Below are 18,487 nucleotides of genomic sequence, written 5' to 3' on the forward strand. Positions count from 1 at the left end.
CCTGGCATGTCTGGTTGAACAGCTGATGGCCGGTGGAGTCCCCTCTGCCGGCTTGGGGCAGACACGGGAGGTGAGTCAGAGACCGGAGCCCTCCTTCCAGGCGTGGATGCTGAGCCCAGCCAGGCCACGAGTGCAGCACACACCTCTGCCGTCACCTCCCGTCTGGGACGTTGGCCGGTGACCTGTCCTGTCTGCTGTGTCTGATTCGGTGTGTCTATAGTGTAGGAGGTGCGTGTGTGTGTGCGTGTGTGTGTGCGTGCACGTGCATGCGTGCGTGTTTCTCACTCTGTCCTTTCATCTGCATTAGACCTGGGACCCTCTCTTTGCATCTTTTCCAGGGCTGGACAAAAGGAGTCATATTCATCAATGGACATAACCTAGGACGCTACTGGAATTTAGGTCCTCAGGAAACCCTGTACCTTCCGGCACCCTGGCTTCACTCTGGAATAAACGAGGTGAGCCACCCACGGCACCCCTCTTCTTCCCATCCACTCCCTAGGACTCTGCCTAGCCTCAGAGGCAGACTTTGAGTCTCACGGCCTCCCCCTTCCACCCGGCAGATCATCGTGTTTGAGGAAGTAGCACCTGGCCTGGAGATCCAGTTCACAAAACAGCCCCAGCTAGGTAGGGCCTAACCCATCGCCACACCCTCCTGAACGTGCTGCGCTTCCTCCTGTGCTCCTCGGGCTGCTGTGTCGGTGACAGCACAGCACTCTCTCCAGTGCCTTTCCTGGGCTGCTGTGGGCAGGGGACACGTGGGCCAGTCACACGGTCTTCATGTCAGCTGGGGGCTACTGGTTGTGAATACAGACTCCCCTACCCCTTTCATTGCTAGTGGGGCCTAGACATCCTTTGGGGGGTGCCCCACCCTCCCTTTGTGACCTAGTAATCGCGCTGCCCTACCTCCCCGCCTTCCACATCCACCCTCCCTGGGGTGGCGTGTGACCCGCGTTCAGCCAATCAGACGTTCCTTTCCAGGATACTGAGTGTCAGTGGCTGGCCCACAGCAGGAAGTGCAGTGAGCAGAGTCCATTCAGTGGTGCGGCTGTGAGTAACCCACTGGTCCCGAGACCCAGGTCACTGGAGCTCACCTGGTTCCTCCCTCTATTCTAACCCCTGCTTCGGGTCAGTGACCCACCTCCGACTCCACCAGTACTCCACTCTTCCGGCTTCAGTGAGGGGCCCTGTTTGTGATGTGTCAGTAAGTTGGGCTCCTAATGCCCGCTCTGTCATATCGCTACAATGAGAGCCGTGCGGGCCTGGACAGTATCAACCTGAGACGGTGCTCCCTGGACGCGACTTCGCAAATATCAACCCGAAGCAAGTGTCTCTTTCCAAGAAATCAAATAAAATCTGAAAGTCAACGCCAGAAGCGACATTGCATTTCCTTCACTTGCCCAGGGTCTCCCCGTGCCACGCACACTCTGGGAAAGCCTTGCTCTTCTGAGATTTGAATCTTCCATGAGACAAAGTCGACGATGTACTAATGTTCACTGTCAGCTGAAACAAAGGGAAACCCAGGTGGGAAGCCTAGCAAAGACAATGTGGTCAAAGCCGAGGGTTATAATAGATACTTAAAGGTGTTTTCATAGGGCCAGCAGATGCCATAGTGATTATGTCGCTGGATTCCCACATGGCCAACTATGGTTTCAGTCCTAGACCCAGTGGCTTGAAAATCTCACCAGGGACATGTGTGCATGTACAAGATCCTGGGAAGAGAATGGAGAAGAGATTGCAACGCGGCCATCCACCCTAGGAGGCCATTTCTCGCTCCTCCTCTCACTGTCTCTGTCTCTCGCCAGTAAGCACATGTGCCCTAAGACAAAAACCTCTTAAAAAAAAGTGTCTTCACTGGACCGGCAGGCAGCGTGGTGGTTAAGGCGCTAGACTCCTACATGGCCAACCGTGGTTCAAGTCCCAAACCTGGTGGCATGAAATTTATGCTGGATACTTGTGTGTGCATGCCCAAAATCTCAGGAGGAGGATGGAGGAGGAGAGGATGGGGCATGGCCAGCCCCCTAGGGGGTGATTTCTCACTTTCCCTCTCCCTGTCTGTTTCTGATGCGTGCATGCGCCTATGGCAAAGACCTTAAAAAAAGAAAAGTGTCTTCACTATTGTAAGTTTTTAGTGACTTAATTTCTCTTCTCAGTGCAGAAAAGGAGACACCCTTACAAATGAAAAATGCTTTCTGAGTCTAAGTCTAAAGAATTTCAAAATGGTTGACTAAAATGTCAGGTCATACGTCAGAGACCAACCTAGTTGATAGGTAATTTTTTCAATTGATCTTATTCCTTTTTCTTTTTTTTAAAATTTATTTAATATTATTATTTTATTACTATTATTTTATTTGCTATAGAGCATGTGTGCTCACCAGGGAAAGACACAGAGAGAGAGAAACTGAAAAAACAAGCTTCCAGGGCCGGGACGTGAACTATGGTTGGCCAGGTGGGAGTCTAGTGCCTTAATCACCATGCCATCTGCTGGAACTCTGAGCTTGTTTCTTAACTAGATTACTGACTTCAGAGTGAAACCAAACAATCAATAGGGCAAAGTAAGCTTTTTTGACACTTTCCTGACCTGACAGCCTAACTTTCATAAATTCTTTGTCTAGCTTTCCTTTCCTTGTGGGGTGGGATAGCAACTCAGAGAAAAAGTTGGTAAATTTTAATTTTCTTATCAATTGATCACTTAAGCTTTTCAATTGGTCTTTAGTAAAGAAGGCTTTTATTAAAAAGGCAATAAACAATTTTTTTATCTTTTTTGACATTTCTGCATCTCTGCATCTCTGGGCGGGCCTAATTCAAATGTCCTCATTAAAAAATGCATGTAGGCCCTTTGCAGCCACTCCATGGCTCTTTTTTCTAATCATAGCAAGTGGACTAACTGATAGGGGTTGGAATATCCAGGCTCATAGGCTCAGATATTCAAGTCAAATTCCCCAGCAATACCCATGGGTCCTTAGATGGGTCCGGAAAACACTTTGGAATTCAGTTTTGGCCCATGGAGTCCCTATTCAATACCAAGGCCAGTCCTCCCTTCCTCACTACGGGTTTTACCCTAACATGAGAGCCAAATGAGGGGGTGCGTAGGCCACAGTCCTGCAGTTTGTTGGGTTTCCTCTGGTGGGAGTGGAGGTGGAGGAGACGGCACCTTAGGACATGGAAGTTCAGACCAAAGGGGAAAGATCGGTGCCAGAGAGGGCAAGGGAAGAGCTGTCAGAGAAACAGTAGACGAGGCCTCCGAATTCACAGCACTGTATTCCCACTCGATTTGCCTCATTCCACACCAGCTTTTTCCAATTGTGCATGCAAATACACTCATTTAGGAATTTCAAAAGACCCCCCTTTTTGCTGTTGCAGTTTGAGGTCATTTCAAGTGGTATGGGCCCACTTTCCTGTTTACAAAATGAGGCTCCACAACATCACGTGTAAACCAGCTCCCAAGGGGGAACTGCCCCTCGAAGGAAAGCTGGCTTAGACATGCAGTTCCCCATCCGTGAAAAGCCCCTTAGAAAGGGAGCAGAATTTGGACGGCATGTTCAGTTAAAGTGTGTTTGGGGTCACTCCACAAGGTGTCACCCTTGAGTCACTCTTCTTGGTGTCTTCCGAACTCTCCGATCCTCTCGCAGTGGCAGAATGGGCCAGCAGAGGGCGTGGTAGTGAAGGCACTGGACTCCCACCTGGCTGACTGTGGGTCGAGTCCCAGAACCAGTGGCTCAAAAATCACCGTGTGTGTGTGTGTGTGTGTGTGTGTGTGTGTGTGTGTGTGCCTAAAACCACCAGAGGAGAATGGAGGAGAAAGGACTGAGGTGTGGCCACCCCCTCTGGGGGACGATTTCTCACTTTTCCTCTCACTGTCTGTCTCCAGCAAGCCCATGCACCCTACGGCAAAAAAAACCCCAAAACCAAAACCAAAACCAAACAAAAAAACCCACCTTACGACATTTTGTTAACCATTTAATTGAAGGATTTAGTCCATTTATAAAATGTACTGTGGTTGTGGATATATGTATTTATTTCTATTGTTTCTGTTAGTATGTATTTCTACGTGAGCTTATTTTTCTATTTCTTTATCTACTTTCTTCTTTCATTGGTTATCGTCTGATTCTCTGGCTTTTTCTCATCCTACTTAGCTTCTGAAGTTTTTCAAAGCTCAAAGCTCTTTGTAACACTTAAACTAGGCTTATGCACAAGCGCACTCGGCCAGGCTAAAGTCACCAACACTTATAGAAACCTCAGTGCAGGCGCCTGCTTGGCCGTCACATCCCTTCAGCTGCTGTGACATTTTGGCCCAGTCTTGCACTGATTTTCCCTCACCTTAGACACGTGTCCTCTTACTGAGTTCCTCCTGTGCACGCTGCTCTCACACAGATCCGTCGCTCTCATCGCCTTCTTCCCTGAGCCTCAGGTCTCCCGCCTGGGATCATCCTTCCGCTGCAGCCGTGTTTCTGAAGGCCCCTTCTCAGCTGGGGTCCTGAGAGGCCCAAGGCATCCATGCTGTATCATGAGTGAACTTCTTTAATATCATTCAGCCTGAAACAGTAAACCAACTGTGGAAATACTCCTTTGGGGTTTAATTCTCCTGTGGAATGGAGAGGCTGCCTCAGCGCTTCCTTGAGTGTGGCTCTTTCGATGGGAAACTCTGGGCATTTGATCGAGCGTTCTATATTGTGTGTGTGTGTTGTTTGTTTTTCTTGAGAGGCAGTTTTGCTGGTAATGAACTCCACACTATGAGCTTTCTACTCCGAATGTAACAGTATATTTCCCGCACAGCTGTTGCATTTACTCCTGAAAAGGGAAAGGCCGCCTAGGTGCGGAGCAGAGGCACTTCAGCAGACGAGGGGGCGTTAATCAGAGGTGAGTATGCACACACCTCCTTGAACCTCGGTCCTCTCATCTGTACAGCGGGCACATTGCGTGGCTCTAGGTGAGATGTTTGTCTATATCCATTATATAATCATGATCACTATGCGTGTTAGTTCTGCTTTGTTTTTTAAAAATAGTTTTTGCCATAGGGCGCATGTACTCACCAGAAAGGAGCGAGACAGAAAGAGACAGTGAGAGGGAAAATGAGAAATCACCCCCAGGATGGATGACCATGCCACAGTCCCTTCTCCTGCTTTCTCCTGGGATTTGGGGCATGCACACACATGTGCCCGGTATGAGTTTCAAGCCGCTGGATCTGGGTCTTGAACCGCGGTCAGCCACGTGGAAGCCAGTGCCTTAACCACCATGCCACCTGCTGGCCTGAGAATGGGATGGGAACGTGCTGTGACCAGTGCAGTTTGGGTGACTTTGCACTGGGAAGGTCGGTGGGCCTCCAAGCGGGGAGGCCCAGCAGACATGAGTGTAGAGACACCGAGGGCTTGCCTTTTTAACCCTGCAGTTTCCATAAAATTCATACGTTTGAGCCTAGACCACCAGAGTTTGCGTTTGTGTGGAGGACCTCTAGGGCATGGCAGAACTCTGTCAGTGTGACAGCCATTAGGTTAGTGTAAGAGAAGGCCATCTGACTCCCTGCCTCTCATCCAGACAGGGCACGCCTTCCTCCCCCTGGACATCAGGCTATTTGCTAAAGTACGTAAAGCCCCTAGGCTCTATCACTATATTTAACGTAGCAGGCACTATGTTTCGTTTATAAAAATATGATGGCGGGGGTGGTGCTGGCTAGTGGCACAGCGGTGTAACTCCACGCTCTGCAAGGTAGACCCACGTGGGAAGGACACCAGCTCCCATCCAGGGATTGCCGAGTACGTGGGGCACACGTGCGCTCATGATCTGGGCTGGCTGGGCCTGGGGGTGGTGAATGACGGCATCGAGACCTGTCAAAGGAGCTGTATCGCTGTCACTCTCATTTATGAAGAAAGTAAGTAAATAAACTTTTTTTTTTAAAGACTTATTTTTGGTGGTGCCATAGAGCAGCAAGAGTTGGCTGTACCCAGGGAGCCAAGTGGTACCAGGCACAGAAGACTCCGTGCCAGGCTGTGCTATGCACATGTGTGACCCAAACAGCCTGACCGTGCTTCCTCCTCTGGTTGGATGTGACCCTTCAGGTCACTTTGGAGATACAAAGATGCAGGGGAATGCCTGAAGTCACTGTGCATCGCCCTCTGCTCTCCCCTGTTCTCTCTCTCTCTCTCTCTCACACACACACACACACACACACACGCACATACACCGTGAGTCAGCATATGCACTCTTCTCCCTGGCCTGGGGACAGTGGTATCTTTTTTCTCTCCTAAGCTAGAGACACTTCTCTTCCCTCCAATGGAGCATGACGTGGCAGGAGTAAAATTTGCTTCATTTTATTTACATCTGTCTAAAGGCATATTTGATTAAAGAATAAGAATGTGCTAAGGATTGTTTGACTAGATAATTCACTTATAAAAGATTTTGAAGTTATTTTGAAGCTGAAATATAGGAATTGAGTTGATACAATACAAGCTACTTAATTTCTCTGTTGATTTATCTTAGATTATTTCTACATTTTGGTATTGCAGGCAATACTCTGATAGTCCTAACATTTATCTTCTTCCTTAAAAATGATTTACAGATGACTTCCAATAATCCAAACGACATGTTAAAATAGCAGGGGTGTATCTCTAGATTGGATGTCTGTACCCTTCCTCTTCCTCTCAAACAGAATGATCTGGAAGAAAAGAGAAGCAGTCAGCAGAAAGGTTAAGACTATTCCATGTGGAATGAGAATGAAGAATGATGAACCTGCATCTGAAGATGAAGGCGGATGTGGCCCCCCACACATACCTCAATGCAGGGGTCAGGGTGACTCACCTCATTGTCTCCTGGCTTCAGCCAGGTAGCAGGCAGGTAGAGTGTTTTCTGGGGCCCAATGTTCCAGTATCGCCCGAGGTTACGCCCATTGATGAACACGAATCCGTAAGTCCAGTTCTGGAAAGGATGGGGGCTTGAGACTTAGCAACAGGTTCACACTGGCAAGGTAAGCTCTCGGGCACTGGGAAGTGAGAGCCCTCTGAAATGGAAGTGAGTTTAGAACGGGACCTGATCCTGGCCTTCTGCTCTAGGAATGAAAGAGGAAAAGCACGAATGGGGCCAGCCCTTTAACAGCGGTGCTGCTATGCTGTCCCCTCCTTTGTCATAGGTTATTAGATCGTTTAAAAAGCAGGTCATCTGCGTCCAGGGATAAGTACTGGGTTGTAGAGATGAGTGCTACTGCTGACGGCAGTCATGAAAGACACATGTTTAACACATCGGCCTGCACAACTGGACGGTGGCCATGACACAGCAATTCCACGTCACAGGACCACGATGTGGAAGAGACAAGGAAGCCTTCAGGCAGTTTCCCCACTAGAGGCATCTGGTTTTTCGGGGGGAGTGACTGGGAAGCTGAGCAGAGTCTTCATAGCCTCACAAGTTTATGGAGACATGGATCCCAAGGAGCCTTATTAAATAAACTGCATTTTGGGCTAGGACTTTGATGGGTTGTGCCCTAGGAGAAGAGAGACTCAGAAATAGGCCAGTTATTGGATGGAAACTGTCCTTCAAACCACTGCTCCTTGTCATTGCAGTCAGGTGCTTGCTAGTGTCCCCAGACATCTCCCGAGGTGGATGTCAGTCTCTCTGGATGAAGGTCACATCACCTTAAGTGGAGGATTATTTATATGCTATTTGTATGGATAATGTCTGGCAATCAATCAAAAATACTCAAGCAGGTGGGGAAGGGGGCAGTGTAAGAGAAAAACCAGGAAAAACAATAGAGAATAGAGGCGGAAGCACAGATGATCCCAATAATAGGTTTGGAAGTCACAGGCTTTAAAGTAACTATGCTTGGGGCTAGCAGGTGGCATGGTGGTTAAGGTGCTGAACTCTCCCACATGGCCGACCACGGTTCAAGTCTCAGACCTGGTAGCTTGCTTTCTCACTTTCCTTCTCTCTGTATGTCTGTCTTTCTCTGGTCAAAGGAAAATAAATGAATGAATGAATAAAATTAAATAATTATTTTCAAAAAAATATGCTTAATAAATTCATATGTTCAAGAAGATAAAAGATAAAACTGAGAATTTCGACAGAGAAGTGAAAACCATAAAAATACTGTAACTTCAACTCTACGATAGAAATTCTAGATGTGAAAATTATAATAGCTGAAATTAAAATCGAGTGGGTGTTTTGAATAGCAGACAAGACAGAGATAGAGTTGACTGAAAAATAAGCAAGAAGAAATTTTCTAAAATTAAACTCAGAGGGAAAAAGGAATAGGAAATATGGAAGACATGAGGATATGAGAGGGAGATAGCAAAATGGTGGACCATATGTAATTGGAAAGATGCAAGGTCTTCCAAAAATTCATGTAAAATGTATATTGTGAAAAAACTATGCATGGATTTCAAAGTTTTCCGCACCGAAATGAACCCATAATTTAAGCCCAGTTTCTATGAACTTTCTGAGGTCTCCTTGTACCCTAAAAGACAAAGATTGCTAGGCTAGATTATTATTTTTTAGGTTTTTTTTTTTTGCCACAGGGCATGTGCACTTGCCAGAGAGAGTCAGTGAGAGAGAGAGAAAGTAAGAAGTCACTGTCCCCCCTCCGGGGGCATGGCCACACCACAATCCCTTCTCCTTCATTCTCCTTTTGGGATTTTGGGCACACATGCACACACGCCCAGCATGATAGTCAAGTAGCTGAGTTCAGGGACTGAATAGCAGTCGGCTATGTGGAAGTTCAGAGCCTTAGCCACTATGCCACCTGATTTTTATTTTATTTTGTATTTTAAAAAATTTTTTTTGGAGAAGTTTTTACTACAGGGCGTGTGCGCTTGTCAGAAAGACAGAGAGAGACAGAGAGACAGAAAATGGACCTTGGGCACACACTCATACATGCCAGCATGAGTTTAAGCCACCGGCTCCGGGACTCAAACTGCAGTCAACTACATGGGAGTTCAGCGACATAGCCATTATGCTACCTGCTGGTCCTGCCACCTGATTTTTAAATAAAGCAGTTATATGCTATAGGTAAGAAAGTCATCAAGAAAGTAAAGATCTTTAAAAAAAGTTGCATGATTGGTGTATGGATTCAAAATATATGAACAAAATTGATAGAATAATGAGAAAGAGATTCACAAGTGAAGTGGAAAATTTTCATACAACCTTTCAATAACTGGTAGTCAAATGAAACAAAATCAGTAAAGATAGAAATCATTTAAAGGCAGACGCATGATGTCCAGATAGGAAACTCAGAAATAGCGGTACGAGGTCCACACAGCCGTTACCTTTGGGAACAAAGGGGGCAGTAATTGGAAGGGTGTCAATGACATATTCTTGTAACCTCATTGATAATTACGTGGCATTCGCTGTGACCATTTTTTTTTTTCGTCTGTACATCCAGATTTTGTGCATTTATGGTATTTCCCTGTGTTTATACACAAAAAGATACAAAAATCCAACCTTTTCCCCCAGGAAAGCAAGTCACAGAATATAATTTATGTTATAATCCTATTAGTATAAAAAAAGGATTGAATGTTGGGACCAGCAGATGGCGTATGGTTACCTTGCTAGACTCCCACGTACTGGATGACAGTTCAAGTCCCAGAGCAGGCCGCTTAACACTCACTGTTCACTCTCTACAGCTTGTTATTGTTTGATGTTTCAATTGTGTTTTGGTGTGTTATTTATTTATTTAATTTTCCAGAAGGTGCATGCATTTGAGAAAGAGAGAAAGAGAGAAAGAGAGAAAGAGAGAACCTCCTGCTATGGAGAGTGGTCACCCTGCAAGCGTGACTCAAACTGCACAGTCAGCATGTAGGATCCAGTTGCTTGAACCAGAACACCACTACCGGCTGGCCCAGAGTGTTATTTTCTAAACCCTGACAAAGTAAGAAGATAGAGATGTGTTGGAGGGCTTAGTTAGAAGCAAGAAAGAGGGGGTGAAAAAGTATTCCCGCCAGGAACACCATGGCTTTGTACAGGACTGAAAGAAAAATGGGTGTTTGGAACGATGCAGGTGAAGCGGGGTGCTCGCTTACCTCGAGGCTCAGGAAGGTGTCCTTGGGAAAAGCGCCAGCCTTCAGGGTACCCTGGTAGAAGGCAGGGCCCCAGTAGCTCTCTGGGGCAGGCCTCCAGGGGGCAGAGCGGAGTCTGGAAGAAGGGCCAAGCCATGAGAGGGGAACGCCTTTTCCCAGCTAGTCTCCACAAGGACTTAGATTCCCTCCCAGGGCCTGGGCTTCTGTTTCAGTGAGATGTATTAGACCAAAGTATTAAAATCGGAGTCGGAAGACCTGGCCTAATGCTCAGTCCTGATTCCAAAGCACCTGATAACCTTGGTAAATCATTCCAGGTCTCTGGATCTTAGCTCTTCTGAAAAGCAGAGAGTCTGAAAGCTCTGAGTCTCCACTAGGGCAGGCAGGAGCATACCTGTTGAAGAAGCTCATTTTCATCTCCAGGGAATAGATAGTGAAGCCCTCTAGGGAAACATTATTGAAGAAAATAGGCCCAAGAAACCCTGCAGACAGGAGAAGGAAGAGGAGTCTGAGTGAGGGTGGGAAACTGCTGGGGTAAAGAATCGATGTGTATCTGCCTCGTGAGAATCCTCAGCCAAGAACACACACTTGTCTGGCCTGTGATGGCTGGGGGTTTCTCGTGGTACGTTTTTGGACCAGAGCCTCCTGCAGTTCCCAGGAGGACACTGGATGGAACTTAGCACGTGTGAGGCCCCCCATAACCTCTCCGCCAGGCCCCGGAGAGCTGAGGAAGGCAGGACCAGTCAGAGAGATGGAGTTTACATCTTTGGTCCTGAGACCAAGGTGTCCACTGCTCAGGGGCTCGGTTTTCCATTCCAATCCCAACCTTTAGTTCCAAGTGACTGAAATAGAGTGTCACCCACCCTTGCAGGTCCAGAGCCCACCTTTCCTCTCATCTTGCATTTTCCACGAGAAGTTGACGCGTCCTTGATTCTCCACCAGGATCCTCAGAAGTTGACAGTTCTGGGGACAGACCAGTTCATGGAGACCCCGTGGCCAAAGACGGCTCTTTCTCTAGAACTTATTCTGTTCCCTGAGGTCCAGATGGGAAGACGAGCAAATGGGGGAACAGGAGGCTCCGGAGCCCAGCAGTCCTCCCCCTCTCTAGGGGCTCCTGTGTTCCCACTTCATACTCAGCCTGCCCTTCCGGCTCTGCTGGTTCTGTGAGCAAAGGCAGAGACCAGAACCCCAACAGGGGCTGATGACCGACTCAGGGCTGAACATGGAAATTCCAGTGATGAAGTATCATGAGATGCTGATGGGCCGGGGCTGGGAGAGGCCATGACACTCACACCCTACCCACCTCTTGCTGCAGCCCTAAGTGGGAAGCGATGCTGAAGGGCAGTGGTGGAGAGAGGCGGATTCTAGCTCAGGACCAGGTGACATTTGCATTTGAGCCTGAAGTGTGGGAATGACCGGGCCGTTCTTGAACGACATACCTCGACTTTAGAAATGTACACGTTCTGGAAATCCTCATTCAGAATTCCGATCATCGTCTCATTCAAAAACACCTGCAAAATAACAGCTGGCATCAGACTGAGAGGCCCACCTGAAGACGGGTGGCCAGACGCTGACCAGAAGCCCCTGACACTCGTGAAGTTGTGATAAAGCCGAAAATAAGCCCGTGTAATCTGACATTATAGTCCTGGGGCCTCCCACCCAGCAGCGAAGTACCGTGTAATCAAGTGGGGCCGTGACTAATCCCTCCCCAACAGCGGAGTTAGGTCGGACATCTTGCTTACCCGCCCGGGCAGCACACTGACCGTACCTGTGCCATGTCGTAAGCGTGAGCATGGAGGCTGCCTTTGGAGCAGATGGGAGTCTCATAAAGAACGAATCCAAAGGCCTGTCCACTTCCGTTGTTTATAGGAAGATTCTCCATGGTAAGGGGTGTATTTGATTGCACGGGCTGTGAGTGAGACAGGGCCGGAACAGAACCCAAAGTGACAAGAAGTCAGGCTCCTCTTCCCGAGGCCCTTGTCATGTGGCTGTACGCTAGGATCCCCAGGACTTCTTTGAAGGGAGAGAGCACATATGCCAGGTGATAACGCTCTGTGCTTTAGCAAGATGCTGGCCAGGAAACTCGGGCTGGGAGCAATTGATGTAATCATCAAAATTGATAAACGGAGTAAATAAATTATATTCTGAAATGACTGGTGGCCAGTGTGGTGGTACAACGGTAATGTGCTACTCAAGGCAAACCAGAGTCATCTGTAACATCACGGGTTCAGTTCTCTGACCAACCTGTACTTGCCAGAGGCCCGTGATTCTGGCTGCATGGGAAGGCTGGGGGAATCCTGGTTTGACCATGTTTGAGGATGCTTGTCTTTCTCTCTGTGTCCGATTCTCATTCTCATGAAAGAAAAAGCTTTTTAAAATTAAAATAAAATAGGCTGACTCCGTAAGCAACTGGTTGAGGGACCTGATTCCTACATGGACAACTGTAGTTTGATTCCTGGCCCCAGTGGCTTAAAAAGCATGTCAGGCACATGTGCATAGATGCCCCAAATCCCAAAAAGATAGAGAAATGGAGAAGGGACTGTGGCATGACCACCGGGGGGTGCCTTCTCCCTCTCTCTCTCTCTCTCTGTGTGTGTGTCTCTGACTTTCCCTGGTGAGTGCATATGCCCTCTGGCAATGAAAACACTGAAATAACTGAAGTCGACAATGTATTAGACAGTAAGCAAACACTTACTAACATCTGCCACTTGATGGTCACTATTTGGTATCTAAAATAGTGAAAATGGGGATGAGCAGATGACGTAATGGTTATGTCACTGGACTCCCACATAGTTGACTGCAACCATGCCCAGAACTCAAACCACAGTCAGCCATGTGGGCACCCACACATAGTTGACTACAGTTCGAGTCCCAGACCTGGCAGCTTAAATCTCACACCAGGCGAGTGAGCCCAAAATCCTAAGAGGAAAATGGAGGAGAAGGGATTGTGGTGTGGCCATGCCCCTGGAGGGTGATGTCTTGCTTTCTGTTTTTCTCTCTCTCCAGCAAGCACATGTGCCCTATAACAAATAATCTCCCTAAAATAAAAAAATAAAATAGTGGAAACTGAAGTGAAATGCAATGAAAGTGAAGTGAATGGAAGTGAAACTGACATGAATCCAAAGTTAGAGTTCTCAAACAATTTCTGCCTTTTCTTCAAAATAGGCCAGGAAGGGATTCCCTGTCCCAGTGCCCAGGAGGTACGCACTTTGTCTAAGTACTGTAGGGTGTCCCACAGTCGCAGGTAGAGTGATGGTCTCACGGAGGGATACATGGTCTTCGGAATAAGGTTGGGCAAGCTGGGCAGGGGACCTGCTGCAATGACAAGTGGTCGCAGTGTGAGAAGGGCTGAAATGCCCAAGCTTTCTAAGCCTCCTCATTCCTATGCTCGACCTCTTATATCCCAGAGCCAGCAAGAGAGGTGGGCCCTGTCCTAGGGCATGGTCTTACCAAAAGCGATGCTAAATAGGCAAGAATGCATGGGAGCCATGGTGGTTCCACACATGGCTGATAGACACGGAGCCCTCTGAGGGGCACACTGACCACATGGATGGAGGGTTCTTAGAGAGCAAGGACTGTCTCCTCTTTTAGCAAGACTGGTGCTCCCCTCCTTCCTAGCCCTTATTTAATGGTTAATAAAACTTCATGTAACAAATAAAATTAAATGGGATGATGTTAGGGGTTACCATGATATATACGGTATCGAGAGTCTTACAAAGAATAACTTACTTAGTCTTCACGATTTTCATAGGAGATCAGTGTCATTTTTCTCATGTTTAGTGAAGAAACTGACACTAAAAGGTCTTAGAAATGCTTATACACCACACGACGACTTTCAAGTGATAAACCCAAGATTTAAACCTAAGGTTGCCCTTGTTCTCAAGGAAGTCATTAAACTGCTACCCATATGAGAAATCTTTTCCTTTCCTCCTTCTTCCATTCCGACATCACATGAGAACAATCGTGTGGATTCAGGGGTTGCCGAGTACCTGAGATAGAGCCAATCAGTTTTCGAAGACTGAAATATTTTTCTGTGTAGTCTCCAGCCTCTGTCAGCAACCCGTCATAGTCTGCAAGAAACCCAGGGCCCATCAGGGGCCGTGCAGCCCTCCACCACGAGCCTCTACAGCACTTCCAAGAATGAGACAGAAGAAAGACACACCTCCTGGCCTCTGGAATGTTCTATCCCAGCCTTGGGTTTGGGCATATAATGGTAACATGGAACATTATTGTACTCTCTCCCGGGACCCGAGGCTGCTGTGACACTGGGCTCCTCTTTTCATTTTTTTCTCCTAATGGGTCCTTTGTTTCTCCTCTCAATCTAGACTGATCTGCTGTGCCTCTCCGTGCCTGACAGCAGTCACCATTTGTACCTTGTTTCTCTTAGAAGGTGGAAGTCAAGAGGTGGCAGATGAGATGCGTAAACCAGGGTTCTAAGTCCCAGGCCTCCCCGTCTAGTACAGTAACAACCCACCACAATATTAAGAACATCTCAGAAGAAAAGGAACTGGGTAAGAGAATGCTTAATGGTCAGGACAGTTCATAGACCAAGAAACCAATGATGCCCCACAATGCTCTTGGGTCCATCTCTGTGACTCTCCAGACCTCTCGTGCTGGAGGTGACCGCACCAGCAAACACTTGCCGTAGCTAGTGACGACAAACAAGTGTTTGTGAAAAATGGAAGCTCCATTCATGAAGCCAAAGTTGGTTCCACCATGGAACATATATATATTGAAGGAAATCTCGTTTTTGATGAATTCAGCCACAGTAGTTTCGATTTCTGTAGAGAAGAAAGAAGAGAACATGGAATAAATGAGACATTTAGAGCGCTTAGAAGTCGTGAGATCTTACCATGTCCAACCCCACCCCACAATCAATTGTTTGGCCATGCAGCTTCTAAGGTCTGAACCAGGATGCAGGAGGAATTGGCCAGGATTACTGAAGGAGATCATGTCTTCTCAGCACCAAGCTTTTCAAACTTCCTTTCCTTTGAGTATTTACCCAATTTGACTCCAAACTACATATAAACAATAGGTTACAAATTCTTATGTTAGTTAAATATCTATCTTAAAATTTTTTTGAAAATGTCAAATAATTAATGTGTCCTCCTTACTGCCTTCTAGGGTAATATCTCAGGAAACCCTGGCTTAGAAACACTGTAATAATCTACAATATGCTCTTCTTTAAAAAAAAAGAATTATTTTATTTAACTTTATTCATTTATTTATTTTCATTTGACCAGAGAGAGACAGAGGGAGAGAGATAGGAAAAGTGAGAAAGAAAGCCACCAGGTCCAGGACTCAAACCACAATCAACCACATGGGAGTCCAGTGCCTTAACCCCCATGCCATCTGCCAGCCCGTAATATGCTCTTCTCAGTCTTAGCCACAGAAACCTTCCGCTGCCACCAGGTTTGAACAGGCACCGTTGCCTTTTCACTGACCATGAGAGGAAGCGGGAAGGTTAAAAGGCAGTTAGATGTGGGATTCGAGTCTCACTGTACTATCTGCCATTTGTATGACCTTGGACAGCCGAAGCCCCTCCCCTGTTAAATGGATGTATTAGTCCCTACATCACGGGATCGATAAGAAAATTAATTGATGGGAAAATATATGCAAGAAACGTGGATACTGCCTGACACACAAGGGATTAGGAAATTGATTTGTTAGATTAACAGAAAAAAAGATAAAAACCACGTGATCATTTCAATTGATGCCGAGAAAGCATTCGACAAAATATAACATCCTTTTATGATTAAGACTTTTAGCAAAATTGGAATAGAAGGGTCATTTCTCAATACAATAAAAGCTGTATATAAAACACCTATAGCAAACATTATACTGAATGGGGAAAAAACAAAAGCTTTTCCACTAAAAACTGGTATACGGCAAGGCTGCTCACTTTCTCCACTCCTTTTCAATATAGTACTGGAAGTCCTCACCAATGCAATCAGAAAGGAGAATAACATAAAAAGCATCCAAATAGGGGAAGAAGAGTTGAAAATACCTTTATTTGCAGATGACATGATGGTATAATTAGAAGACCCAAAGGTATCCACAAAAAAAGCATTTTTATATACAAACACAATAAAGTGGAAGGGTCAACATCCAAAACTCTATAGGAATACAATGAAGTGGAAGGGTCAACATCCAAAACTCTATAGCATTTTTATATACAAACAACAAGCTGACTGAAGTAGAACTGAAGAAAGGAATTCCTTTATCATAGCCACAAAATGTATAAGATGCCTAGGAATAAACCTAACCAAGGAAGTCAAAGACCTTTACAAGGAAAATGATGAAAATTTTAAAAAGAGATTAAAAAAGACAAAAAAAAAAAAAACCAACTGGAAGGAAACCCCATGTCCCTGGATTGGAAGAATCAATATAATCAAAATGGCAATTCTACCCAAATTAATCTACGTATTTAATGCAATTCCAATCAAATTACCAGAGACATTCCTCACAGGTCCAGAAAAGACAATCATAGAATTTGTCTACAATCATAAAAGACCTCGTATTGTCAAAGCAACCTGTGCCAGAAGAGTGGAGTGAGTGGCATCTCATTCCCTGACCCCAAAATATACTATAAAGCTGTGATAATCATAACAGCATGGTATTGGCACAAAAACAGACAGGTGGACCCATGAAGTAGAATAGAGACCCCAGAAATAAACCCCAAAACATACAGCCGATTGATTTTTGACAACAGATACCAGTCAATCCTGTGGGAAAAGGAAAACCTCTTTAGCACATGTTTCTGGAAAAACTGGATATCCATCTGCAGAAAGATAAACCTGGATCCCCATCTTTTACCATTAACAAAAATCAACTCAAAATGAATCAAAGATCTGAATCTAAGACCTCGAACTATAAAACTATTGATGGAAAACACTCAGAAAACTCTGGGAGACATTGAGGTAGGCAAAGACTTCTTAAATAAGATACCCCACCCCCACCAAGCACAGGCAACAATCCCCAAAATAGACAAGTGGGATTATATCAGATTAAGAAGTTTCTGCACAGCAAAGGACATAGTAATTAGTGTGAATCAACAACCTTCAGAATGGGGGAATATTTTTGTGAACTATGTCTCAGATAAGGGACTTATAACCAGAATATATAGGGAATTCAAGTGGCTTACCTCCTAAAAATGACTAACCCGATTAAAAGATTGGAAAAGGAGATGAACAAAAAACTCTCTTAGGAAGATATAAGAACAGTCAAAAAGCATATGAGTAAATGCTCAACCTCCCTCATCACAAAGGAGATGCAGATTAAAACCACAAAACCCAGAATGGCAAAGATTAAAACTTATTAAAAATGGTAAGTGTCTGTGGGATTGTGGTAAAGGGGAACTCTCCTACACTGTACATTTCCAGAGGCCCTTCTGTGGCCATGTGACCTTATCTGTGCAGATCTGTGTCCTACCCTTTCTATCACTGCATCCTATTTTTTTGCTTTGAAATAACTGCCACATGTAGAACTATATATTAATTGTTTGACTTCTTCTTTCTTTCTAAAAGAGATTTTTGCTATAGGGTGCAGGCACTTACCGGACAGAGAGAGATGGAGAGAGAGAAAATGAGAAATCACCCCCCAGGGGTGACGGCCACACTGCAATCCCTTCTCCTCCATTCTTCTCTTGGGATTTTGGGCACCCATACACGTGCACTTGGCATGAGTTTCAAGCTACCAGGTCTGGGACTCAAACCAACATTGGCTATGTGGGAGTCCAGAGCCTTAATCATTATACCAGCTGATGGCCCTGATTGTTTTACTTCTTAAAGATCTGTCAATTCCAGTCAAATTTTAAGCTCACTGGGAATAGAAATGATGCAATATTTATTAACCAGTGAATTCTCAGAGCCTAGGCAGATATACGTAATGGGTTGAGTATTTGTAACAGAGAACTGCGCGATAGCCATGACTCAGGGCCATAGGACTCAAACACTTACCCTTTGTAAATCCAACATGGTGGATCCCTCCCCAACTGTCGTACCAGCCAACCCAGAATTCCATAACCAGTATGGGTTTATTCTAGAAACAAACCAAATCAAATACTAAGTCTGACATGAAACAAAAAAGAGAAATCAGAACAAATTAATACAAGTGAGAACTAGAGGGAATTGTGTTTTCTGCCTTTTTCCAATTAAGAGCTTCCCATTTTTGATCCAAAATTCCTCACCACTCCCACCCTTCGCACTTCACCATCACCCTGAGCTTGGATTTCTTCACTCCTCCTAAACATCTGTGGTCTCCAGTTGCCTCCTGGCTTTATAGGCCTCCCTGGAAAGCACCATCAGTAATTTCAGCCTGCTCCCAAGGCTGGCACTGAAAGAATCAGTTTTAGTACACAAAGACTTGGCCACCATTGTTTTTTTTTTGAGAGTTTTTTTTTTTTGCTATAGGTCATGTGTGCTCGCCAGACAGACAGAGGGAGACAGAGAGACAGAAAGTGAGAAATCACCCCCTAGGGGGGATGGCCACACCGC

The 18,487-nt window shown here is 45.8% G+C and overlaps 2 protein-coding genes across 2 annotated transcripts in view; one reads left to right on the plus strand and one right to left on the minus strand.

Moving 5' to 3' along the window:
• The window catches only part of LOC102470702 (beta-galactosidase-1-like protein 2), a gene marked incomplete at its 5' end in the record, with an annotated part of 27,279 nt that extends 26,340 nt beyond the window's left edge, over positions 1–939 (plus strand). Inside the window, 2 exons of the mRNA XM_006149994.3 lie at positions 339–455; positions 561–939. Of these exons, the coding sequence (XP_006150056.1) occupies positions 339–455; positions 561–635 (192 nt within the window). The remainder of the gene's footprint in view (positions 1–338; positions 456–560) is intronic.
• A 5,350-nt stretch (positions 940–6,289) lies between these two features.
• The window catches only part of LOC102489358 (beta-galactosidase-1-like protein 3), a 30,253-nt gene continuing 18,055 nt past the window's right edge, over positions 6,290–18,487 (minus strand). The window contains exons 10-20 of the mRNA XM_006149966.2: positions 17,951–18,032; positions 14,636–14,773; positions 13,982–14,062; positions 13,201–13,307; positions 11,761–11,901; positions 11,432–11,503; positions 10,877–10,955; positions 10,387–10,474; positions 9,999–10,110; positions 6,793–6,909; positions 6,290–6,649 (exon numbers count right to left, since the gene is read on the minus strand). Of these exons, the coding sequence (XP_006150028.1) occupies positions 6,581–6,649; positions 6,793–6,909; positions 9,999–10,110; positions 10,387–10,474; positions 10,877–10,955; positions 11,432–11,503; positions 11,761–11,901; positions 13,201–13,307; positions 13,982–14,062; positions 14,636–14,773; positions 17,951–18,032 (1,086 nt within the window). The 3' untranslated portion in view covers positions 6,290–6,580. The remainder of the gene's footprint in view (positions 6,650–6,792; positions 6,910–9,998; positions 10,111–10,386; positions 10,475–10,876; positions 10,956–11,431; positions 11,504–11,760; positions 11,902–13,200; positions 13,308–13,981; positions 14,063–14,635; positions 14,774–17,950; positions 18,033–18,487) is intronic.

Source organism: Tupaia chinensis, unplaced genomic scaffold (genome assembly GCF_000334495.1).
Source record: "Tupaia chinensis unplaced genomic scaffold, TupChi_1.0 Scaffold000274_1, whole genome shotgun sequence".
NCBI lineage: Eukaryota > Metazoa > Chordata > Mammalia > Scandentia > Tupaiidae > Tupaia > Tupaia belangeri.